Genomic DNA, 22,530 nt, shown 5'->3' with positions numbered 1-22,530 from the left:
CTCCCTCCCAAAGAAAGGAGCCAGAGGCGGGGGGAGTTTGCCCCTATTGCTTTATTTGGTTTTATACAAGTGACTAAATAAATAGAGTAACAAAAGCAGCTACGTGGGCCCCCAAGACCAAACACCCCAGCTTCCTCTGACTGCCGGCTAGGGTGCCCACCCCCTTCCTCCTCCCAAGGTACCACTGACCCCCCCCACCCCGCGCAGGGCACAACTGACAGGGCAGACAGAGTGGGAGATCACATTCTGGGGCTAGAAGAAAGGGCCCAGGAGACAAGGATTCTTCATATAAAAGTGGAAATATCTACTAAAAAAATAGTCCAAAAAATGTATGAAAGTCTATTTCAAACCCCCCAGAAGTCTTACAAAAACGGTAAAGCTAAAAATAACCAAAGGTCCCTTGTACACCCCCGAGGAAAAGGGGAGGAACCAGGCACTGCTGGTGAGAGTCACAGTGGCAAAGACCCCAGCGGGTGGCTAAGCCCAGGCCCTAGAGGCGTGATGGGCAGGTGACCGATGAGACACCCAGTCACAGGACAGAAGCACCAAGGGCGGACTGGATGGGCCGAGGGAGGAAACTCAACGCGGCCCCCGCTGCGCGCCCTACATAACATCCACAAAGAACTCACTGGGGTTACCCATGGCCATGTGGAAGCTTTGGCGGCTAGCTGTCAGTTCTGGGGGCACAGAGCCCAGGTCTCTGACAGGAGGGGCCCCTGGGGGCTGCACTGCTGGTGGGACAGGGGGTGGAGGGGGGGGCATCATGACCACCATCATGGGATTATAGGGGAGGGCCATCCCCGGGGGTGGCCCATAGGGATGGAGCCCAGGGTGGGCTCGGAGATTGGGGACACCCCCTGACGAGCCTCTGGAAGGGGGAGGGCCCCCATCACCAGCCCCACCCGGCTCCCCGCCCCGCCGGAGGCTGCCCCCACGGCTGGAGGGCTCAGACTCACTGCCGCTGCCGGACTTGGACTCAGGGGCCCGTTCCTCGGGCCTCCCTGTACGGCCTGCCCCCCCATCGCTTCGTGTTGACCCACTGCTCCGGCTCCCTGTGGAGGTGGAGGGGATGAAGCCGCCTGAGCCCTGGCCCAGTGTCCCTTGGCCTTCCTAGTTCTCTGGGCCATGCCCACCACCAGCGCTACCCGCTGTCAGCCCATGACTTACCCTCGCTGTGCTGGCTGCTGGCACTGCCGCCACCATAGGTGTAGGATGACAGCTCGTGGTAGGGGGGCGGCTGCGGGCTGTATGGGTGTGGAGTTGGGTACTGGTAGGAGAAGGTGGGCAGCAGAGGCCAGGGGGTCGCCCCAGGCAGAGGAGCCAAGGTGTCCTGGTCTGAAGCCCCACTGGAGCCATCGTTGTCATTCAGAGACAGGTTGACCAGGTCTGGAAAGCAAAAGAGGAGATGGAGAGTCACTGCTTCAAGAGGCTGGGATGTCAGGCATCGCAGAGGAGCTGATTCCCTGAATCATGCATGATGGAGATGAAGACAAGGGCCTCCGACAGGACACTCCTCGTGTACCACGGCCATTGCTCCCAGGGCCACAAGTACCACATGCTCTCCTGAGACTCCAGAGGAGACAGCACCCCCCCTCTGCCCGGGGACCCCAGCCCTGCACCCAGGGCCAGCCTGGCCACAAAACACAGGGGGATATTGTTGGCCAGGGCAGGTCCCAACGCAGGACACACACCGCTTAATAGTGGCCCTGGCTGGCTACTGGAGGTGGAACGAGGCAGTGGGGACACGCAGACTTACAGCTCTCACAGCCGCCACTGAGGTCTCCGAAGACGTAATAGCACTGCTCAGAAAACGTGATCTTGTTCACAGTGTGGCGGATGAGGCCCGCCTTGAGCAGCCCGCTGGCATACTTGCGGGCCTCCCGCCGCTCGGGAAAGCCCTCCACGTGATGGTAGAGCCAGTCGACCACGTCCGAGCCTGAGATCAGAGAGCACTCAGGTTCTCCTCTCCAGCTCCTGCCTCACCCCTGCCTCACCCCTGCCTGGGCCACCACTGCCACCTTATCTTCATGCCACCTGTCTGGGGCCCAACCATACCCAGAAAGGCGTTAGGGATGGTGATCTTGAGCCACATGCGGTCTCGAACTTCCAGTCCAGACTCCGGAGCTGCCATGGCCTTCGTGACAGATGCCATGTCCGTATGAATGGACAGACCCCGGCCCTCACAGCCTATCGGAGAAGAAATGAGGAGTAGAGACCGGGCCACACACTGCTGAAAGGCCTCCCAGGGAGGGGAGGGTGAGGTGGGCTGGGGGCTCACCCTCAGGCAGAGAAGACCCGGATGTCATGGTGCTCATGGACGAGGAGCCCGGGTAGGTGGGGAAGGTGCCAGTCAGTGCAGCCGAGTGAGACACCCAGGCAGCTGGGTCGATCGGCTGGATGGGCTCATCTGGGACAGAGAAGGTCCCCACAATGATCGTTTCCCTGCCACTCCCCAACTGAGACCCCGACCCCCATCCCACCTCTGCCCTGACCCTCCTCCACCCCTTCCTGTCATCCTCCTCCCCTGTAGCACTCACTTCGAGGAAGAGTGAAATAGGCCTGGGGAGACGGATCCCAGCACTTGGCCACAGTCAGCACAATGGGGCTGTGGGGAAGGGGAGAAGCAGTCAGGCAGGGGCGGGGGGGATGGGGCGAGGCTTTGCGAGGGTGGAGGATGGACAGAGACACAGACAGACCAGGCTGGAGAGCTGAGCCTGGAGGCATCAGTGAGGGTGACCCACCGACACAGACAACACTAGAAATGAGGCTGAAACACAGAACCACATGTATGGGTCCATGCAGAGCCAGTCCAGGTCACAGAAGCTGAGCCCGCTGATCGAGGATGGGGACGGACACATGCACATGGACACACACACAAGGGGAGGGGAGGCAAAGCAGTGCAGTGGTGACAGATGACAAAGGACACCAGGGCAGCGCTCCCTGCCAGGGAGACTGGTGAGGGGACTGCAGACTCTGGAGCACAACCCCCCAGCTCACGATCAGGTGGGGGTCACGCGGGCCATCCTCTGCCCCACGGTGATGTCACGTTATGGCTCAGCCCCTCTGGACACGCACCACCACGCCCATGCTAAGGGTGAAGCCACGGGCACCAGGAGAGCAGATGAGAGGTGGCTCACCCCGGCTTGTGCACGATGTCCCGCAGCACCCGCACTGCATCATCGTTGCTCATGTTCTCGAAATTCATGTCGTTGACCTGGAAGCCAGGTTGGCGAGTGAGTGTGGGTGAGAGCTGGTGAGACGCACCTGCCCCCCAGATCCCCCACAGGGCACCTGCAGCAGCATGTCACCCGGCTCGATGCGCCCATCGGCTGCCACCGCACCGCCCTTCATGATGGAGCCAATGTAGATGCCGCCGTCGCCCCGCTCGTTGCTCTGGCCCACGATGGAGATGCCCAGAAAGTTGTACTTCTCTGCAGAGCAGGCGCCCATGACAAGGAAGCCAGCCAGCGTTCCCCGGGGCCCCCGCCCTGGACCCCCAACCGGGGCCCCCTCATACCCATGTTGAGTGTGACTGTGATGATGTTGAGAGACATGGTGGAGTCAGTGACGCTACTGAAGGACGAAGCCTAGCGGGGAGACAGGGAAGGCTTGGGTTGCCTCCAAGGACCCCAGATTCTCACTTTCTGGGCCCACATACCCCTGAGACCAAGGCTCCCTACGCCTGTAAGACGCAGCCATCCCGTGAGCTCCCCTCACCCTCTCTAGGCGGGGTGGCCGCTGTTTCCTCCGCCGCCGGTGGCGCTTGAGGAGGCGAGAGGCGCTGCTCTGCTCCGTGGAGCTGCTGAATCTGTCCGGAGGAGAGGAAGGGGAGTGCTGGCTGGCAGAGCAGGTGGGGGAGGGGGAGGGAGGCAGAGACCAGCTTGGGCCTGGAGGACATCACCCGGTGGCGCTGGGAAGTGCAGGGCTGGGTGCCACACCTGCTCATGGTGTCATCCTCATCGGAGTCCCCCAGGCTAGTGCTCTCCAGCTCGCTGGTCATAAGGGTTGAGGAGCTCTCATACCCGGCCAGGTGGCGCTCCAGCCTCGAGGGTCCACCAGGCCTGTGGCCCCCTGCTGTGGAAGAATAGAACCTTCAGGGACCTGGCCTCAGGCTGCCTCCCCCATCACAGGGGGGCCGGAGCCCAGCCCCCAGCTCCTGGGCTCCTGGGCCCCCCTCACCACCGTGCTCACTGCTGTCTCTCCTACGAGGCCGCTCCCGCCGCAGGGACACCACTGACTCGGTTTCCGTCTCAGGCTCCAGGTTCTCCCGGCTGCTGGACACGTTAGGGCTAGGTGGACAGAGATGGCATGCGACCGCGTCAGGGGGACGGGGCTCCGTGTCCTCAACCTCCCCCTGCCCAGGGTCTGGGGTCTCCTCCTTGCCTCCCTCCCCCGGACTAAAGAATCCCAGAGACTCACTGGAAGGACGGAGGCCTAGAGTCCCCAATGCCGCTGGTCCTCTCCGGTGGCAGGGGGGGTAGTGGTGGGGGGGGCGGTGCCAGTTCTGCCCGGGGCTCGTGGGCTGGGGGAGCCATCTCGGGTTGGGGGTTCTCTGACGACACCAGCTGGAAAGATGCAATGACAAAAACTGACTCAAGCAAGGAGGGAGGCAACCGAGGTGGGAAGACAGGAAGAACACAGGGTCTGAGCAAGCACGTGGCCTGCGAAAAGCACAGGGAAAGCAGGAGGGAGCGGTAGATGCTCCAGAAGAAGGCTGAGGAGCTACAGCTGGCTCCCAAGCAGGTGGAGTGGTGAGGACCCAGACTGACAGGACCCTGGCAATGCGGGATGGACAGGGCTGCTTACCCAGGACACCACCCTCCCGTTGAAGCAGGGAAGGCGGGCGTTGTCATCTGAAATCTCCTCCTTCACCACCCTGCCAGGAGGGACAACACAAGAACCAGTGAGATCGCCCTAGCGCCCCCCACACGCACCCCGACTCGAGGCTTCTCATCTTCGTCCAGCTCAAGGACGATGACTTTCATGCAGCCGGCCAGGCCCTCTTCCCCAACACCGAGACACTTCACTCTCATGCCCCGGGAGTCTCCAAATTCACTCACCCCCTTTCCTTCCTCCTCCTCCTCTCCCCAGCTCATCCTCGGCTTTCAATGCTGGTCCAAAGATTTCCTAGAGTCTGAGTCAAACCTCATTCTCCAATCTCAACGACCGTCCCACTCCCTCAGGTGACCCCAACTGCCCCAAAGATCTCTAACCTTTGGTGTCTCTAACAGCCCAGAATGACCCCAAACCTCCCTGAGCCCTACCCCGCTCCTCAAGGCACCGTCCCCAAACCCTCCAAAGTCTCTATTCTCATGCTTTCTTGGTTTTCTCTGAGTCATGTCCAAAGCCCTAGCCCAACATGCTACCTTTCCCCCACGAAAAATATACCCATGAGACCCAAGGATGACACCTACTGGCTAGGCTGAGCACTCCCAAGGAGAGGTGAAGCCCACCTTCCCCTTCCCCCGGGGCTCATCTGGCACAAAATTCTACACTGAGCAACCTGTTCTGCCTGACGGACCTCAAAGCCCAGCCTTGGGGTCATTCCTCCCCTGGGTTCCTTGGGATGGACAGGACTTTGCCCCTTCTTCTCAACCACCACGTGGGATCACCACAGCCTATTCTGTTCAACACTGCATCCTGGTCACACAGCAAAGACCCTGATGGTGGTAAGGTGAATGTTAATAAATATCTGTTCAATACCGCTAACAAGTATACTTGTTGAACAAGTATCTCATGAACAAACACGAGCTCTGAGAGACTGAGTATTGAACAGAAGGTCTCTCTCATACTCTCACATCCTCACCTCCAAATTAGGACTGCCTGTCTGATTAACCCTTTACCCTAATATGGTTCTAGGAGCCTGGATGCGTGACAACTTAATCCCACTTGTTATCGATAGGGCCACTCAGCCCAATCCCTACCACTGCTCTGTCTCGATATAATGCTGGATTCTTAGAGATGTAACCCAGTCCCGGCGGAGCCCAGCCCGGCAAATGATTCCACTCTCTATCACCATAACCCCGTTTACAGATTAGCTGAGCTCGACGCTAGCGATCATCACAACTCGCTAAAAAATTACTGTGCATCGCTTACCTATACGAAGTTTCTTGTGCCAACTGTGTCTATCTCCTGGGTCATATCATTGCTAACAAACAGGAATTTCGATCTAAATCAAAGGTAACTCCCAACACAGTCCCACCTTCCTCACGGCCAACGGTCTTTCTCAGTAGAAGCCAGTCCATTCAGCTATCCCAGAACATGGGCTGTCTCAGGCCAATCCAGCCTGCCTTCAAGAGCTGAGGCTGGCTACCTGGAGAACTCAGCCTCAAAAACCATAAGCAAATTTATTACTAAGAATCCAAGTCTGGCCCAGAATGACTCCAAACACTCCAGAATAGCCATATTGGGCTATTTTAGCAATGACCTACAACATCTCCACACGCAGCCGTCCATACCAATATAGACCAGATTATCCCAATACAGCTGTCTGCACTGGCATAGCCTCAAAAACCTTGTCTGCCTCTCTACAGAGCGTCCCCATGAAACACTTGACCCCAACAGAAACTTAAGATCAACCAACACAACCCAGAAGAGACAGAAGAGCAGGAAATTCTTCCGAGAGAGCCTGGTAATCTGCTCCAAAGCAGCCTAGAACATCCCAACACACCCTTTTCTGCACCAGAACAGGCCAGATGTCCCCAAACAATCTTATCTGCTCTAGGATGGTCTAGAATGCCCTAAAGCACCCCAACACGGCCCAATCATCGGGAGATTCCACAATACTGCCCGTGGGCCGCAGGACTGCTCGGAAGGCATCGGATTACCCAGGATAACTCCCAAATAAACCAGTGTGCCCCATTCTATTCCAGGACAGCCTAATCTTTCCTGATCTGGTTCGGCACGGCCCGGTGTGTCGTCCTGGAGCTCCGTGCGTCTCGATTTGTCCAAGCGTAACCTTACCCAACCTGGGATGCCCAATCTAACCCCCGCATAATGCCCTGTCCAGCACTCCAGCCCAGAAAAACCCAGCGTGGCCTAGGGCCGACCTGTGCCCCTCAGCAGTGGCCGATCCACCGCCGCGCAGCCCCCACCGGTTCCAGCCTAGGCCTCGCGCTCACCCGAAATCCTGATCCATAGACTTGAAAAAGTACTTAGCGCCCGCGGGCCGCTGCAGGACGCTCTTGAAATCACCGAGGGTGATGCGCTCCGCCGGAACCGGGATCTTCACCAGGTAGGGAGTCTCCTCCTCATCCAGGTGGTAAATCACCTTCGTCTCCCCGACGCCGCCGCCCCCCGCGCCGCTGCCCGCCATGGTCTCGCCCGCGCGCTCCCAGGTCCCGCCGCCCACCCAACCGGGCGAAGCGCCCCCACCGCGCCTGCGCACACCCGCACCCCGCCGCGCGAGCGCGGACACGATCAGCCGGGCGCCGGAAAGGCGCGGAGGGAAGGCGGCGGGGATCAGCGGGGTGGCGGCCGACGGAAGGGAAGGGGGCGGGCCGGAGGGCTCGACCCGATGCCGCAGACTCGGCCGCCGTCGCCGCCGCCACCGCGCGCCACCGCCGCCGACGTCGCGGGCGCCCTGCAGCACCCCGCCCACCTCTCCCCATGTCACGTGGTCCGCGGCGGTCCGCCCTCCGTCACGTGACTCCACCGACCACGTGACCTACAGGCTCCGCCCAGTACCAGCGCCACGTGATCATTGCTTTCAGCAACGGTCTCCTAGCCCTCGACGGCCCCGCCCCCAAATGTGTCCCCACCCGCGTCCTCCGAGCACCCCGGCGGAGGCCGGCACTGGCCTTCGGGGGGCCTGGCCACCGGTACCCATCCCGTTTGGCCCCACTCGGGCGGAGAGCTCCAAACAACGCTGATTCCCTGGAGCGTGCGTGTTGGGAGATAGGATGGGGGTCCTGGGCTGGGGTGCCCGGTGGAAGCGAGCCGACTGAGGGCCAGGCTGGGGGCGGGGGTCTGGGGAGCTGGGGGGTGGGGGCGCGCAGAGCCGGGTGGTTTTCTGCTCTGGAGGTGGGCTTCAGCCCCCCGCGCCTTCTGCTTTTCCACCGCGCCCCCACCCAAGCAGGACAGTCAGGGAGGGCTATAAACACAAAAGAGCCCACTCTGCTTTATTTACAACACGCAGGCTGTCTGTACAAACAGCTGGCCAATATTATTAAAAACAAAAGAGGTGAGCGAACATATCGTCACCTGTTTTCCTTCCTCCCTTGGCCAGACCCTGGTTGGTACTCCACCTCCGAGCTGCCCTGCCCAAAAGGGGAAGTCCAAAATTAAAAATACAACCGGTGTAGAATAAATGGGGAGATAAAAGAAAAGATGAAGAAGGGGAGTGCTCTATTTACACTAGAGTTTTATAGCCAGCTGTCCCATTCCACCCCAATTCCAACCCTGGCCCAGAAAGCGAAGGGTGGCAGGTCTAAGGAACAGAAATTATGTGTCTAGGGACCAGCCTCTCACCCCCAACTGCAGCAGGTCCATATTCAAGTCCACAAGGCAGGAAGGAAAGATAAGGTTGGAACGTGAGACACTCCTTTCCAAACCAGCCTCCAGTGGGAATTCCTGCCTCCCAGTGGGACAATACCCAAGCTCCAGGGGGACGGGCCGAAGACCCGGAGGCTCAGCTCCCAAGTCATGCTGTCACATGGAAGTCCCAGCCTAGGCACAGCGATGTCAGGGCTCTCCAGACTTGGGAGTACCCCCTAACCGCCGGGCCTCTGGCCGCAGTTCCTTGCATTTCTGGCAGTAAAAGAAGTCAGGGACGTTGGTCTTCTTGATCTTAGCACAGGAGAGGTGGATCCACGTCCCACACAGGCTGCACTCAATCATGGGCCGCCCTGCAAAGGGCTTTCGGCAGTAGCATGTGATCAGGTCCCATGAGTCATCACCTGGGGAGAGAAGGTTTGCTTGGTGTTGAGTTGTCTGCAACAGCCCCAGGCCCACCCTCCAAGCCAAGCCTGGGTGGCCCCAAACCTCACCTGATTCTACCATGATGTCCTCATCCATGACCCGCATCTCGCCTTCACTGGAGCTGGCATCACCATCCTGGCTCGTTTCAGTGCTGCCCACTTCCTTGCTTTCACCGTCGGTGGGAGGGGCTCCTTCGGGGTGCACTGTGGCTGGAGGCCTAGAAGCCTCGGGGGGTGTTGGCAGCACGGGGGCTGGGGCTTCCCCCCCTACCATGGCTACCATGTCTTCCTCTTCTTCCTCTTCCTCTTCTTCCTCCTCCTCTTCAGAGTCTGTGTCACTGGGGGGTGCCCGGGGAGGCCCAGGAGGTGGGAGTCTATCTCCTCGGTCTGCCTTTTTCAACTTCCGTTTCTTGCTCTTCTTAATTCGAGACCTCTTTTCCCCGTCCCCAGGAGCTGGCCGAGGCCTCCTAAGCACCCCAAAGCCAGCCCCCGCTCCTGGCCCCAACTTTCGGTTCTTCCGGTCCTTCTTTCGAGGGGGCTGGGAGAGGTCTCCCTGGGCAAGGGGTACTGGGGTAAGAGCAGCAGGGGGCCGGGAGGCGTGTGTCAGGGAGGTGGGGGACAGTGGGGACGCCACTTTGGGACCATCTAGATCAAAGAGAGAGTCCTTGAGCTTCATCTTCTCGAGCAGAGTTGCACTGTCAGGGGCCTGCAGACGAGAGAAAGTGGACCTTGGGGGTCCTGGCTGAGTGGGACCCCCCTGAGCTGCCCTCCTCTTGGATGACTTTGCTTTCTTCACAAACGTCTGGATGGTTCGGAGATCTGAGGGGGCTGAGTCCCAGCCATCACTGTCTGCCGCACTCTCACCGCGCAACGGAGAGCTGGAGCCAGAGGCTGGCCAGTCACTTTCCTTGAAGGGTGGCAGGGAGATCAGCATCAGCAAGCTGCCCAGTGGCATCTCAACCCCTCTACAAACCCAGCTTAAAAACCAGGGTCAAGATTGACCCCAAAATATCCTGCCCAAGCCACCCAAGATCACTATACTCATAATTGTCCCCCCCTCAATTCACCTTAGCATCTCCTCTTGGCAACGTCTACGTTAACTCTGCCCTCACATCCTGGCTGTCTCCCCAGTACCCCCTGCCTGACAGCACTGTCTCCCTAGACCAGAGAGCCCTCTTTACCGGTTTTCCTAAAGCCCCATTTGTGAACCACTTTCAGCTTCCTCAAAGGCATGAGAAGGCTCTTCATGAACACCCCCCATCCCTAGGCCATTCACTGCTACTCAACCCACCTATCTCATTAAAACCACCCCCTAGGGCATTTTTCCCACCAGTTACCCATTTCACATGTGGTAGATTTCTCCTATCAAGGAAAGCAGTCCCGGTTGCTTCGCACCCTTCCAAGGTCCTAGCCCACCACCCCTCAGCTTGTTGTCCCCCAGTCCCTACCTCTTTACTAGGGGGGATGTAACCGGCATAAGCCAAGACAAAACTGCAGAATTTGTTGAAATCTTCAATTGTTCTCCGACGTTTCTCTGGAGGCTGAAAGGAAGGAAACCTGTATCACAAGGAATTTAAGAGGGACCTTCCCGAAGAAGGCACAATCCCTGTGGTAGGCGATCTAGAACCAGCAAGAGGAGGAGGAGGAAGAGGGAGGGAGGGCCACCGACAGTAATACCGGCCTGCAAAGGTAAAGGAAAGCTCACCTGAGTTTCTGGCTTCAGGGTCGGAGGTGGATCTGGGAAAGCAATAAAAGCTGAGTCAAGGCACCAGCAGAGTCCGTGCGAAGCCCCAGCTCTAAATCTCGAAAGTCCCAAGCGAACCGAACCCCCTCTCGCCTCCGGTACCCCCCGCCAGGCCGGCAGGTCCCCAGCTGTGCTGGACCCGCCCCTGCTCCCCCTTCCGCCCTGCGAGGGGCGGAGTCAGGGCGCGGCGCCCTCCCCGGCCTCGCTATAGCGCTCCCCTTCCCCCCACCGGAGGCCTGGCGCCCCGCCCCCCCAACTCACGGTTTCTCTCGACTCCACAGTCTACTCGATCTCTTGGCGCCCCACCCCGCCATACCGCTCCCCGGACCGAGCCCCGGCCGCCGCCTGCCCTGCCCTTCCCACGCGCCCAGCGCCTCGCGCTCCCGCCCGGCTGCGATCCGCCGCCCGGGGCCCTCGGAGCCCGCACACGCAGCCCGCCGGCCCCCAGGGTCCAGGATGACCACGCCGAACCGCTCCCCGCCCTCCGGCCCCTTCTGCCCGAGCACGAGGCCCGGCGCGCCCCTCACCCCCACCCCCCTCCAACACACACAGGCACACACATCCAACGCCACTCTGCGGCCGGGACGGACCGGAGAGCTCTGGCTCGGACGGCCCCACCTGCCCCCTCCGACCGCGCTCCCCACAATTTCGCCGTCCCTCCGCCCCCATCCGGGGCTTTGGCCCCTCCCCGTCTCGAGCTCCTCGGGCTCCCCGCCGGGCCCCCGGGCCCAGTTCCTAGCCCTCCGGCCGCCGCCCCCCCTCCGCCCCCGTACTCACCACCAAATGACTAGGCTGCGGACCCCTAAACTCTGGCCGCCCACTCCCCCCCCCCCGCTACTCTCTCCCTCCACGGCAACCCCCGCTGCTGCCGCCGCCGCTGCCCCCCTCACCCTCCGCAACTCTCAGGCTCCAGCCCTCGCCGACCAACACCCCCCCCGAACTCGCCGGTCTGAACACCCCCCCCCCGCACCCCGCCCCACCGCCCCTACAACTACCCGGCTCTCCTCGCTTCCCGGCGTTCTGTCCCCACAACTACCCGCCCTGTCCAGGTCTCCCTAGCGCAGACAATACCCAGACCCCCTCTTCTCCCCACAACTCTCTGCCCGGCCCTCCAACAATCACCCGGCCACCTCCAGCGGCAACTACCCGGAGCTCCGGCACCGCCGCCACAAACTCCCCCACCTCGGCCAACTACCGGGCTCCTCACTCAGTCCTCCTCTACATCCTCCCTCCTCAACAACTCTCGGGCTCCCGATCCCCCCCAACCTCCCGGCCTCAAGGCCCCAACGTGCTGGAGGCCCTCTCGGCCCCTAACCCCCGGAGCTCCGGCTCCCACTCCCCACCCCCCCAACACACACATTCTCGGTGTCTCATCTCCAACTACCCCCAGCCCGGTCTCCCACTCCTCTTTCACCAAGGTCTCTCAACTCGTCGCTCTCCCAGCTCCAGGGGCAGGCCCTCGACCCCCTCCCCGCGCTCCCCCGCCGGGCTTCGGGGCTCGACCTCCAAGTTTGCCAATTGATTCCTCGCCCGCCACCCCCCCCCACCGGCTCAGCGCTCCGTGCCGGTCGAGAGCTCACCTTCGGGACTGGGCTCCGCCATGGCTTCCAGCATCGCCCCCTTCCCTCCTCCCGGTCCGGCGCCCCCCTCCCCTTAAGCCGGGGATCCCGGTGCCGCCTCCGGTGCTCGGTGCTCCTACTGCCTCTCTCCACAGAGGTGTCTGCCTCGGCCCGGTTATGACTCGAGTCCGCTAGCCGCTGCCGCCACCTCCCTCTACCCCTGCCTCCCGCACTCCCGGACCGGGCCCCCTCCCCCCGCGCCGCCGGCCGCCTGCTCCCTCCTCCTCCTCCTCTCTCCTCCCTCCTCCCTCCTCTCTACCCCCTCCCTTCGGCGGGCGCCGACGCACAATGCATCATGGGGCTTGTAGTCCGTCCGGGGCCAGCGGAAAAGGGATCGCATAGGCCTCTGGAACTTCACTTCCCAGCAAGCCAAGGAACAGCGCAGGCGCACTAAACCGCTCCCCTCCCCCGGGGAGTGGCGGGGAGATTGGGAGCAGAGGGCAGAGCGGAAGAGCGCGCGCAGGCTCCTGGGAAATGTAGGCTGGGCGGGACTAAGAAAGAAGGAAAAGAAGGGATTAGAACTCTCGGCCACCATACTGCCTCATTCTGCGGCTGCTTTCTCCCCCGGGGGACCGCCCCACTTCCGGCCAGGCGGAGAAATGCTTGCTGGGGGATGAAGTTCTCCTGATGATAATGGCTCCCTTCTCGCTCCCTTGAATTCCACCCACTGGCACCAAGTCTGGTCAAGTGAGATGCAACCCAGGACAGAGTCCTCTGACTGGCTCCCACGCACGAAAATCTCTTCTTTCATCCAAAAGCTGTAACAAACTTGGGTGCATTTATCTAAAGTGGATACTTACTTTCTCCCCAGGAACCCAAAGTAAAAAAACAAAAGCCACTGTATTTTTTACATTGGGACCCAATACACACGTATATAAAAGTATAGTTTCATGACCTGATACTTGGGAGTATTCGATCACAACAAAAATACTTTTGCGCAAGCAGTAACCCAATATCAACAGAATAAACCAGAATGTAGGATTACTGCCCCTCCAACCTCCACTCTCCCCACCAGAGGACAACTAGGAAAAAAGGGGCGGGAAGCAACACAAAGTAAAATCCAGTTCAGCTTGGTGGTTTCCTCTTTATTGATGTGCCTCCTGCCTTCCCCCCAACAATTTCAGTCCCTTCCCTCTACCCCCAAAAATGAAGGTAATGAGAGGAAGGGAATGTTGGGGTTCTGAGCCCCTTGGGCAGTTAGGGAACAGAAACCAAAACAATCACCGGATGTGACAGAGACGGACAATCAAGAAGTCTAGAGCAGAGTGGGAAAGGTCGAAGAGGAAGGGGAGAAAGGAGAGGTCCAAGAAGCCACCTCCCCCATGAGCCCTCCTGCTGAGAAGGGCTGGAGGAGAGCCTCAAACATTAGGAAGTGCAGGTCCCAACAAAGGGAGGTGAGGGATGAGCCCAAAGAAGGAGTAGGTCGAGGATGGGGGCCACCTCTGTCTTTGTAGAACAGGACCCCCCCCCACGTCAGGGGCAGCAGCTTCACAGACCGTAGACGCTTTCATCACTGTAGGCGATGTATAGAAAGAAGTCTTCTTCGTGGTGTTCCTGGATGGAGGCAGAAAACTATGGCACTCAGACGTCGGGGCTGTGGGCACGTGAACCACCCACTGCCCAGACACGTTTTTTGGAAAGCCCGTTCTTTCTGAAGACCCCCAAACGCTAGTGCCCTGACTCATACTCACTCATTTGCTCCAGGCCTTAGCAGCCAACAAGATTACCGCTGGCAGCAGTCCTGGGCAAAAAGATCTCAAACTGTTCCAAAATCTGCTGCCTTGGGATGGTGGGGAAAGTGGACAAGAGGGTGGATCCAAAGCACTGCTGTAGTTCTCACCTCTATTCCCAATACCTTTATCCAAGCCCTCAACCTGGGACTACCCTCAAAATTTTGAGGTCACACGTAAAACTGAGAGCCAGCCAGCTAGTCCAAGAACTGCTGACCTGAAAATCTCTTCCAACACCTCTGCGGAGCCCCTGACTCCTTCCCAGTCACCATACCTGGTATAGCTGACCCATTGTGGCACTGGTGGGTGGAATGACGTTGTTGACAAAGAAAAACAAGGCATCCTCAGCTCGGAGATGAATTCGCTTCCGGATCAAGAAGTAGAACTGACCAACTGCCAAAGAGACAAGATACGATAAAGTCACAGGGATCAAAAAAGGCCTCAGAAGAGCAGTCACTACGGAGAGGCAGCATTTTCCCACCGACACTGCACCCCCACGCACAGGCAGCAAACCTGGGTCCTGGGTCAGGTTCCCACCTGTGAGATCAGAAGGCACCAGATACTTTTTTTTGTCCAGGTCTCCTATCCGAGCTTTGGGAGCCTTTTCTACTATCACCTATAAAAAGAAAGACGGAAATTAAGAAGCATCGAGGGGGGACAGCCCCACAGTCACCCCGTCGAGAACTCCAGAAACAAAACTGCTAGCACCCCAAGCCATCCAACTCGTTTTTCTTTGTCTGGGAACACGCGGTGCAGCCTCAAGCAGAGGCATCCTGACCCCGCAGCGTCAGGCTCACCTCGATATCCTGAATCCCCCGGCTGGGCGTCATAATAAACGAGGATCTTAGGCAGGCATGGCTCGTGCGGGCCGACGACAGCGTCGGCCTCGACGAGCCGGCCAGCTGGGAGGTGGCCATGGGAAGCCCCGACTGTCAAACTCCCTGCAGCCTCCCCAGCACTCCACACGTCTCCCTCGGCCAGCCGCGGCCCCCCACCCCCAGCTCCCTCGCCGCCCCGCTCCTTCCAACCTCCGCTCCCGGACACGGTAGCCCCTGGCCCGGTCCCCGGCCACCCCCGCCAGCAGCCCGATGCCCGCGCTGCCCCGCCGGACCCCAAGCCGGGCTGTGGCGTCAGAGCCAGCGCCCCGCGTCCGCGGCCCCGGCTACGGTTCTCACCGGAACCCGGTCCGGGTATTTCTTTCTGATCTTCTCGCCCTCAGAGCGGCGTTTCTCGAACGGATGCTCTTCTTTATACACGAACTTCATCCTCCCGGGAACCGGGCTGGACCGGGCTGGGCTGAGGGAACCCGGGGGGGGGCCGGGACGGGGGGCGGCGGCGACGGCGGCGACGCGCGGGCGGACTCAGCGGAGCGATCCCGGGACTTGCGCCACTTCCCTATTCACCAACCCCGCCCCCGGCCGTCGGGGCCGCCCCGCCCGCTGGGTTACGCTACTAGCGTAACGGCCCTCACGCCGCCGGCGTAGCACCACCTACTGACCGCCCCCCTCACGCTGCCTGCGTAATCGCTTTGGAATCAGCTTGAGGGCTACGCAGCCGACGTAGCCAAGGTGGTTGGTCTGGGCTATGGTCGAAAATAACCGAAAACCCACATTCCGCCGTGCCCCACCGAGCTGGGCACCACAAGGGCTCGGAACTGCCGATTGTATTCTGAGGCTTGGTGCTCCGAAAAGTCTTTTCGGATACAAGGTGAAAAGGGGGAGGGGGGGAAGCAGAGAATTTTAAGGACAGCTATTCACGAAACGCGTCGGTACGCCGAAGGCGGCTGCTGACTCCAAAACAAAGTAGTACCCAAACGGAGAAGCTGGATCTCCGGGAAGAAAGGAGGGCAGACACGAAACAGGTATTCGCAGAAACGCACAGAACGCCTAGGTTCCCAGGAGGAGTGGACCAATGGGGACCGGAGAGGAGGTCCGAAAGGTAGGGACTACGTCAGCGCGGAGGAACACCTTCGGCACTGGCAGCAACGAAAAGTCATGTGATCTCAGAGAAGGGCGGAGCGTCACGTGGCGGCCGCGGGAAGTAGAGCCGGCCGCGGGGGGAGGGGCGCCGGCGGGAGGGGAGGGGGCGGGGCCGAGGGCCGGGGCACTCTCTGCGTCCACGTCGGTGCGCCTGCTCACGGACCGCGGCTTCCTCCTGCCCTGCAGCTCTGGTTCGCCGGGACCCACGGCTGTCCCTCCGACCCCACCCAGGGCACTCATCCTGCGGCCGAGACCCTTCCTGCCAAAGGTCGACTCGTTCCCTGCTCCTTCCTCCGGAGCCAGCACCGCTGCTCCCTGACCCTCGGGCCTCGGCCTCCGCTTCGGGGAGCCAGGGTGGATGTGAACAAAGACTCCTCCCCTCATTTCCCAACCCTGAGAGAAGGACCTAGGGCAGCTTTGGTTTCAAAGTTATAATGCATGGTTTAAAAGAGAGGAAAGAAAAAGAGAGCGCGCCGGTTACAGGTCTGAGAGTATAGGGAGAAGGGAATGTAGAGGGAAAGGTTGGGGGCAGGGGGACAAGTTTGGGGAAAATCCAGTGGCCCAAAATCCCAGTTCCCCACCCACAGCCCAGCCCTTGGAGTGAAGAATTAGATCAGTTTTGTACAAGAGTTTTTAAAAAATCAAATCACAACAAAGCTGGCTTGGCTTTTCTTTGAGCCTCCCGGATTACCGAATGTCTGTGTGTCATTCTGGCCAGTCCTGTCTCCACCAGACAGTTTGGACTCTCCTGGGCCTCCGCTTATGTCCCAGTCTGGGGTTTCCAGAGAGTGCGAACACGAAGTTAGAGTGAGGCTGCTGCAGAGTCTGACCCATGTGTCCATCCAGACTCCGTGTGGAGTGCAGGGCTCCCAGGGCAGAGAGGGGCGGGAGGGGCAGACCCTGCCCAGACAGTCCTCACCATGGGACAGGGCATCAGACGGCATCCCGAGTGCTCACCCTCCCTTTCCCCCCCACCCCAACTCAGGTGGAGGGGGAGCAGCTGTCACCAGAGCCGATGTTGGTGAAGGTTTCGGCTCAGCACAGAACGAACATCAGCGGTGAACCTGGGACGACAATAACTTGCATTGGTAGAGTCCTCAAAACACTAGCGTTAGGCAGCCTCATTGGAGATGTGGGGCAAAATGATCACCTTTCTCACATGAAACTGAGGTCCAGTTTGCCCAAAACCCACTGGCTAAAAGTGATGAGCTTTACTGTAAGAAGGCCTGGGTTCAAATGCTAAGTTCTTAAGGGAAAAGAGATAAATAAGTCAAACAGGACATATATTTATTCCCTCTTGGGATCCCCCACCTCCTTTCCTCAGAAACCTAAGTGTCTAGCTTCCCTTACCTGAGGGCATCCAGCATTGGAAGCAGATTGAGAAGGGCGGTGTCGCTGGGGTCACTGAACCAGGATTTGATGGGGATGGCATTGTCTAGGACACATGAAAATAAATGCACGTGAGAAAAAACAGTTCGAGACAAGCTGATTTTTCTTTTTTTTTTTTTTTTCTTTTTATTTGGGAATGGGGATCATTGCTTTTAAATAGGTTCCTCCCCCGCCCCCCCAAACTCAGCAGCCTAAATGAAACCTTCCTAATTCATCCTCCAAAATAAAACTAATTTTAAATCACCATATCTCACATTAGCATGAGGCTGGCTTCTAGGCACTCATTGCCCCTGTGTCTCACCTGAAGCAAATTTGGTCTGAGCAACATGACCTATGAAAGGTGTATATCAGGGAAGAGGGACATCTCATGTAAAAGAAACCTCTTGCATCCTGACCTACAGTAAACCAGGAATCCCAGGCTCCTGGCTTTCAGAATGCTGCCTCAGAACCACTTGCCGGTCCTGCCAGACTGGCCGCCTTCTTGCATACCTGGGTGGCTCCTATAGGCCCCTGGGGAGTTATCCAGGATGACGATGCTGGAGAGGTCACTGTGGACCACAGAGAGGTCTTTGATGTAGCTGCCCAGTTCCAAAGTGCAGTGCTGGAGGGAAGGGCGAGCTGGGCATCAGGAGGAGACTCGGTCCTGTGACTGCTGTCCAGTCCCAACCTCGCCCTCGGCCAACCCACTCTCTCAAGGGGGTTAGGTGGTATATGCCTCCCCCTGCCACCCTCCCTCCAGGATCCCATTCCAGGGCAGCTGCCTCAAACTCAGATCCTTCCCTGGTGGACTCCCTGCCAAGCTTCCTCTCAGCCCCTCACCTGTCTGTAGTATCTCCTCTTGAGAATACTCCTGCTGTTGTCCAGTTTATCTGCCACAGCAGAGCCATAAATCTCCATGCTTGCTGTGAACACCACCAGCTCATACCACTGACTCACCTGAGATTGAGCGGGAAGAGGGAGGCGTCAGGAGAGGGGACCGTTCCTCTAGACATACAGTTCTGCACTAGGATTCCAGCCTGGTTCTTGGGGCCTCTCAACAACATCAAACATCTCTGAGAACACAAAACTCTGAAAACCCCCAAACTCAAGAGTCCTAGGCACTGTGCACCCTTAAGATTCAGGGATGCAACAACTAAAGAGCAGGCAGGCCAAGGAAGAACAGAATTACATAAGCACAACAAATGAACCCAAACTGCTGAAAGCCAGCCAACCGTCTTCTAACCTCCTCTGACTGTCCCACAACCTCTCCTCTCTAAAACTGTCGTACCCATTTCTCCTTAGCCCGTGCTTCCTCCGAATCAGCTAAATTCACAGAGCCCTAAAACCATTCTTTCGTCACAGAGCTCCCTGTATTTTCTACAAACTCACCACTTCCAAGAAGAAATCCACATGGGGCCTCTTATGTACAAAAAACCGGACGGGATGTTTGTCTATTACCACCTGCAGAGAAACAGGGAAGGGCTTGGGGGATGGTCCTGAGCACCAGAACACAGGCCCAAAAGACACCCCCACCACCCCATTGCCTGCTTCCCTCGTTGAGGCTGCCACTGCTGCCAGGGGACAGGGACAGGGACAAGACACTCTGGGATTGGCAAAGGAAGCCCAGGTCTGAACGGAGTAACAGACACAACCATCGCATCACTTCCCATCCCCACATACCTTGAGGATGAAGTCAGGGGGCGTTCCGGGCCGGACTGTGGGCCTTAGGACCCCATCATGATGGGAGTGAATAAGTGTCTCATCCAGATCCAGCACCAGGATCTTCCTCTTCACCTGACCTGAGCCACAATGCCAAGGATGATGATAGCAACTAACCTCCAGCCCGCATCTTGAACCCTACCTCACCCTAGAGGAGTCTTCCCAGCCAGCACACTCACCTAGCCGATTCCGGGACACGGGAGATAAGGGAAGGATGTCATATCGAACAGTCTGGTACTGAATTACCTAAAAATATCAAGAGAGGAAATTAGAACCCTTGACAAGGAACCTTTACCATATGCTGGGCATCCTGAAAGTGAGGATTATTTCATTCAATCCTCAAAACCGTAGTAGTAATAATATGATAATACTGACAAGAGCAGCATCTCATCTCCGAGGCTTAGCCAGGTTAAATAGCTTGTGTGAGACTGCAAGCTAAGAATGATCTTATCTGGTTACCTGTCCCCCCATTTAGAATGAAAGTTCCACAACATGCATGTTGTCTCCATCACTGTTGTATCCATGAGAGCACACATGGTGTGAGGACATATGCACAGATGCTCAGTTAATACCAGGGTCCTTGCAGGGGTGGAGGCGGGATGACCCCAGTGCCATTCGACCCAGGCACCTGCCCTCTTGACCACAATACTAGTGTGCTGTGCCAGAACAAAGAAACGCATGGCCCTCCGCACTTCTAGCCCAAGCATTCTTTGTGACAGCTCCCATTACCTCCCCTTGGGAACCTTAGTGGCCTGAGAGGAAGTCTTTGGGTACCTAAGGGGAAGGGAGGATGAGGGAATTCAGGGGTTGTCAGGTCAGCTAAGTTCCTCTGGCTGGGGGCCACCAGGCTTATTTTAACCAGCCACCTGTCCACTTCTGTGTCTCCCAGCCAAGTCACAAGTGGCAGAGAACCTCAGGCCTCTGACCTGCCTCCTTATTCCGGTACCCAGGGTAAGGCACAGAGCACTGGAAAGTCCCACCCGCCAGGATGACCGACAGGGTATCAGGAAGGCTAGGGTGAAGGAAGGGCCATGACAGAGGTGAGGAAGGGACAAGGACGTCACCACCTCAACCTTCCAGCTTCTCCAGGTTTTCTCTAGAGGCTCCTGTTTCTAGCCCTGCGATCTCTCCCACGCAAACCTAGGAGATCCCTTCCTCTACAAATCCTCTTTGGTCCATCCTTAGGCCTGAGCCTCACCAGAACCAGGCGCTCCCCCCTTGCAAACCACAGGGCCCTCTCCCCTTAATGCCAAGGCATCTGCCCTTCTTTTCTCCCCGGGCCTGGGATGAGGGCCGCAACAGCTCGGGTGTCCTGCCCTGCTATCTCGGGTTGCACATGCTGGGCATGTAGGGAATGCTCCAAACATCTGCCAGGAAGGGGGTGGGGGCCGAAAGCAGACTGGGAGGGAAGGAAAGGAAGACAAAAGGCTGTGGGGTCACTGCTGCCCCAGCAGAGAGTAATTTTGCTCATAACTAGCATCTGGATGGGCTGCAGCGCTACTCCCTGCATCCAGGGAGTGGAGGAGAGAAGGGGGTGTGCTCCAAGCAAGGCCAGGCAGAGAGAACAGTAGTTTACGTGTAAAGAGAACCCCAGGAGCTCACATCTCACACACATCTCAGTATCTCTGACCCCAAATTCTTGGCTGCTAAGGTGTCTCAGGGAAACAGCCCTGCCTGAGTATGACCACCTAGAAACAATCTTCACCCTAAATCAGGAAATAGAATAGAATGGAAGGGAGACACAGAATCCCAGACCAGACCCCCTTCCCCAGGTCAGTAAGTCCTCCACTTCCACCTCCACCTCCACCACCACCACCACCACCAAGGGCTCTCTGGAAATCCTCTGGCCAAGGCAGGCCCTCGCTGCTTTTATTCTTCTAAGTTTTACTGAGGTCCGCCAAAGAGGACAGACCAGAGAACTTCTGCACCTCGGCTTACTGAATTCTCCCCACTCTCAGATGAAAACACAAAAGAGTACGTTCATTTGATTATGTTGGCTTGCGGAGCTTTGACCTCCACAAAAAGCTTTGACCTCCGAGAAAAGCTCCAGGGAAGGCAACCCAGAGATCCAGAGATACTGGGGCATAGGCATCCTCTTTACTGCCCGCAGCGTCCCTCACAATGATGGGGTCCCCTGGAGAGGCAAGTGTGGCCACAGCTTCCAGTCTACAACTGACAAGCGCCATCTGCCCACAAAGACACCCAAACGTGAATGTGCTCCCTTCCCTGAACCCTAACATAAAAGCATCTTTCTCCGTCCTAGGGTGTCAATAAATCCAGATCCCCACGCTCTGAAATAAGTTTCCAGGCCCTTTTTGGAGGAGTCCCTGTGAAGCGACCCGCAGGGGTCTCTCCTTCACAGTCGAGGCCTGTCACAGAGGCTCTCCCACCCACCCCTACCCTTGACACAGAAGCCTGGCTTTTCCTTGTTACAAGACCTAACATCCACGGAGGTTCCCGGTAGCAGGAGGGTCTTCCGCAAGCCCACGTCGACACAGCCGGTGCCAGCAAACAGGTGTTCCCCTCCTCTTGGTTTCTTGAACAACAACTCCGGCTTCCTTAAAGGGCGCCCCACCAGCCCCCGAGAGTTGCCAAATCCTGTCCCCGACAGCACCCCCCATCTCGGTTCCCCTACTGGGGGGGCGCCCCTTCCCCACGGCACCCCACGCCCGGCTGAGGGTGCCCCCATCCTCTAACGGGAAAAGCCGCCGCCAGGACTCCGTTCCGAAGCTCCAACAGAGGCCCGACACTTTGCGAAACCCCGTGAGCAGGTCTGACATGGGTCCCCCCCCCGCCCGCCACCAGCGCCCACCCAGGCTCACCGTGCGGATCTGCCTCCGCAAAAGGTAAATGAAGAAGCTCCAGAGCTTGGCGGCGAAGGCCACGAACGTGCGCAGCCCCAGCAGACACTGCGTCCGCATCATCCCGATGACCCCGGCACCGCCGGCCCCGGGGCCCCCGCGGCCCAGCTCCGCCAGCCCCCCGGGGGCAGCCCCCCGCCGCCGGGAGGGGGAACGGGGGCCCCGAGTGGCAGGAAAGGCTGCAGAGAGGGGCGCGGAGCGGGCGGCTTAGAAAGCCACCCCCGGCGAGGGGAAAGCCCAGCGGAACCGGGAGCTGGGGGACAGGCGTGGGCAGCCCGCGGGGGCCCACATGGGCGGGGAGTGGCACCGTCGGCTTCGCGGGGGTTGCGGGCCGAGACCGGTCGGGCTAGGACGGGGTCCTCCGAGACCGGGAGGGAAGGGGATGGAGAATTGGGGGAGGGGGCAGTGGGGGAGGGGGCCGGGGAGAAGGGAGGGAGGGAGGAGGGAGGGGGGGGAAGGGGGGAAGCGGAGGGTGGCCCGCTGCGCAGGCGCGCTAGGGGGCTGCCCGCGGAAAAGGGCGGGCGGGGGCCGCGGCGCGAGCAGAGCCGCGGCGGCGGGGAACGGGCGGGCTAAGCGGAGGAGCAGAAGGAGG

The 22,530-nt window shown here is 58.9% G+C and overlaps 4 protein-coding genes and 1 long non-coding RNA gene across 15 annotated transcripts; 1 reads left to right on the top strand and 4 right to left on the bottom strand.

Annotated features, from left to right (window-relative positions):
• Window positions 1-33: 33 nt before the first annotated feature.
• Window positions 34-7,381, bottom strand: DVL2 (dishevelled segment polarity protein 2). Of its 7 annotated transcripts, none has more exons than XM_077892926.1 (15): window positions 7,122-7,381; window positions 4,807-4,876; window positions 4,420-4,565; window positions 4,180-4,289; window positions 3,939-4,071; window positions 3,718-3,808; window positions 3,518-3,587; window positions 3,292-3,431; window positions 3,138-3,214; window positions 2,538-2,605; window positions 2,279-2,407; window positions 2,056-2,187; window positions 1,757-1,936; window positions 1,168-1,386; window positions 34-1,052 (listed from the first exon to the last, which is right to left on the bottom strand). In XM_077892926.1, the coding sequence occupies exons 1-15, from the start codon at window positions 7,313-7,315 to the stop codon at window positions 604-606; spliced, it is 2,208 nt and encodes a 735-aa protein (XP_077749052.1). In that variant the 5' UTR covers window positions 7,316-7,381; the 3' UTR covers window positions 34-603. The 7 variants fall into 7 exon arrangements, with proteins under 7 accessions (XP_077749052.1, XP_077749051.1, XP_077749053.1 ...); XM_077892925.1 differs by having other exon boundaries at window positions 3,939-4,074; window positions 4,183-4,289; XM_077892927.1 differs by having other exon boundaries at window positions 4,183-4,289.
• A 714-nt stretch (window positions 7,382-8,095) lies between these two features.
• PHF23 (PHD finger protein 23) lies at window positions 8,096-13,198 on the bottom strand. Of its 2 annotated transcripts, none has more exons than XM_077892936.1 (5): window positions 12,569-13,198; window positions 10,624-10,655; window positions 10,367-10,459; window positions 8,988-9,825; window positions 8,096-8,897 (listed from the first exon to the last, which is right to left on the bottom strand). In XM_077892936.1, exons 1-5 carry the CDS (start codon window positions 12,576-12,578, stop codon window positions 8,683-8,685), a joined length of 1,188 nt encoding a protein of 395 aa, XP_077749062.1. In that variant the 5' UTR covers window positions 12,579-13,198; the 3' UTR covers window positions 8,096-8,682. The 2 variants fall into 2 exon arrangements, with proteins under 2 accessions (XP_077749062.1, XP_077749060.1); XM_077892934.1 differs by lacking the exon at window positions 12,569-13,198 and adding an exon at window positions 12,243-12,486.
• Window positions 13,199-13,345: 147 nt separating this feature from the next.
• Window positions 13,346-15,405, bottom strand: GABARAP (GABA type A receptor-associated protein). 2 transcript variants are annotated; one of them, XM_077892946.1, is made up of 4 exons: window positions 15,187-15,405; window positions 14,525-14,627; window positions 14,286-14,404; window positions 13,346-13,835 (listed from the first exon to the last, which is right to left on the bottom strand). In XM_077892946.1, the coding sequence occupies exons 1-4, from the start codon at window positions 15,274-15,276 to the stop codon at window positions 13,770-13,772; spliced, it is 378 nt and encodes a 125-aa protein (XP_077749072.1). In that variant the 5' UTR covers window positions 15,277-15,405; the 3' UTR covers window positions 13,346-13,769. The 2 variants fall into 2 exon arrangements, with proteins under 2 accessions (XP_077749072.1, XP_077749073.1); XM_077892947.1 differs by having other exon boundaries at window positions 14,549-14,627; window positions 15,187-15,398.
• On the top strand, window positions 15,102-17,463 carry LOC144311048 (uncharacterized). Its single transcript, XR_013376642.1, has 2 exons — window positions 15,102-15,949; window positions 16,177-17,463. It is a non-coding gene; the product is annotated as an uncharacterized LOC144311048 (long non-coding RNA).
• On the bottom strand, window positions 16,407-22,357 carry CTDNEP1 (CTD nuclear envelope phosphatase 1). Of its 3 annotated transcripts, XM_077892942.1 has the most exons (9): window positions 21,900-22,357; window positions 19,257-19,323; window positions 19,039-19,157; window positions 18,748-18,819; window positions 18,199-18,315; window positions 17,869-17,980; window positions 17,341-17,425; window positions 16,998-17,054; window positions 16,407-16,762 (listed from the first exon to the last, which is right to left on the bottom strand). In XM_077892942.1, coding segments are annotated over exons 1-9 (732 nt in total). In that variant the 5' UTR covers window positions 22,002-22,357; the 3' UTR covers window positions 16,407-16,761. The 3 variants fall into 3 exon arrangements, with proteins under 3 accessions (XP_077749068.1, XP_077749067.1, XP_077749069.1); XM_077892941.1 differs by having other exon boundaries at window positions 16,407-17,054; window positions 21,900-22,355; XM_077892943.1 differs by lacking the exons at window positions 16,407-16,762; window positions 16,998-17,054 and adding an exon at window positions 17,071-17,236.
• Window positions 22,358-22,530: the final 173 nt, after the last annotated feature.

This window comes from Canis aureus, chromosome 3 (assembly GCF_053574225.1).
Source record: "Canis aureus isolate CA01 chromosome 3, VMU_Caureus_v.1.0, whole genome shotgun sequence".
In the NCBI taxonomy this organism is placed as follows: domain Eukaryota; kingdom Metazoa; phylum Chordata; class Mammalia; order Carnivora; family Canidae; genus Canis; species Canis aureus.
The sequence above is the reverse complement of the archived record's forward strand: the minus strand, read 5'-3'. Positions and strand labels throughout refer to the sequence as shown.

What these genes read in the sequence shown, in the direction of transcription:
- PHF23 (XM_077892934.1), bottom strand. Translation starts at nt 12,276, where the DNA reads ATGCTGGAAGCCATGGCGGAGCCCAGTCCCGAAG. An exon ending in CCCTGAAGCCAGAAACTCAG is followed by an intron (nt 10,460 to 10,623) that starts GTGAGCTTTCCT and finishes CCTTCCTTTCAG; the next exon opens with CCTCCAGAGAAACGTCGGAG. An exon ending in GGACATCATGGTAGAATCAG is followed by an intron (nt 8,898 to 8,987) that starts GTGAGGTTTGGG and finishes TTCTCTCCCCAG; the next exon opens with GTGATGACTCATGGGACCTG.
- DVL2 (XM_077892924.1), bottom strand. Translation starts at nt 7,315, where the DNA reads ATGGCGGGCAGCGGCGCGGGGGGCGGCGGCGTCGGGGAGACGAAGGTG. An exon ending in GGCCACCCCGCCTAGAGAGG is followed by an intron (nt 3,588 to 3,717) that starts GTGAGGGGAGCT and finishes TCTCCCCGCTAG; the next exon opens with GCTTCGTCCTTCAGTAGCGT. An exon ending in CACAGTCACACTCAACATGG is followed by an intron (nt 3,432 to 3,517) that starts GTATGAGGGGGC and finishes CCTGCTCTGCAG; the next exon opens with AGAAGTACAACTTTCTGGGC.
- GABARAP (XM_077892946.1), bottom strand. Translation starts at nt 15,276, where the DNA reads ATGAAGTTCGTGTATAAAGAAGAGCATCCGTTCGAGAAACGCCGCTCT. An exon ending in GAACCTGACCCAGGACCCAG is followed by an intron (nt 14,405 to 14,524) that starts GTTTGCTGCCTG and finishes TCTCTTTGGCAG; the next exon opens with TTGGTCAGTTCTACTTCTTG. An exon ending in CAATGGGTCAGCTATACCAG is followed by an intron (nt 13,836 to 14,285) that starts GTATGGTGACTG and finishes GCCTCCATCCAG; the next exon opens with GAACACCACGAAGAAGACTT.
- CTDNEP1 (XM_077892941.1), bottom strand. Translation starts at nt 22,001, where the DNA reads ATGATGCGGACGCAGTGTCTGCTGGGGCTGCGCACGTTCGTGGCCTTC. An exon ending in TGCGGAGGCAGATCCGCACG is followed by an intron (nt 19,324 to 21,899) that starts GTGAGCCTGGGT and finishes TGATATTTTTAG; the next exon opens with GTAATTCAGTACCAGACTGT. An exon ending in AGAGGAGATACTACAGACAG is followed by an intron (nt 17,981 to 18,198) that starts GTGAGGGGCTGA and finishes CCTTCCCTCCAG; the next exon opens with CACTGCACTTTGGAACTGGG.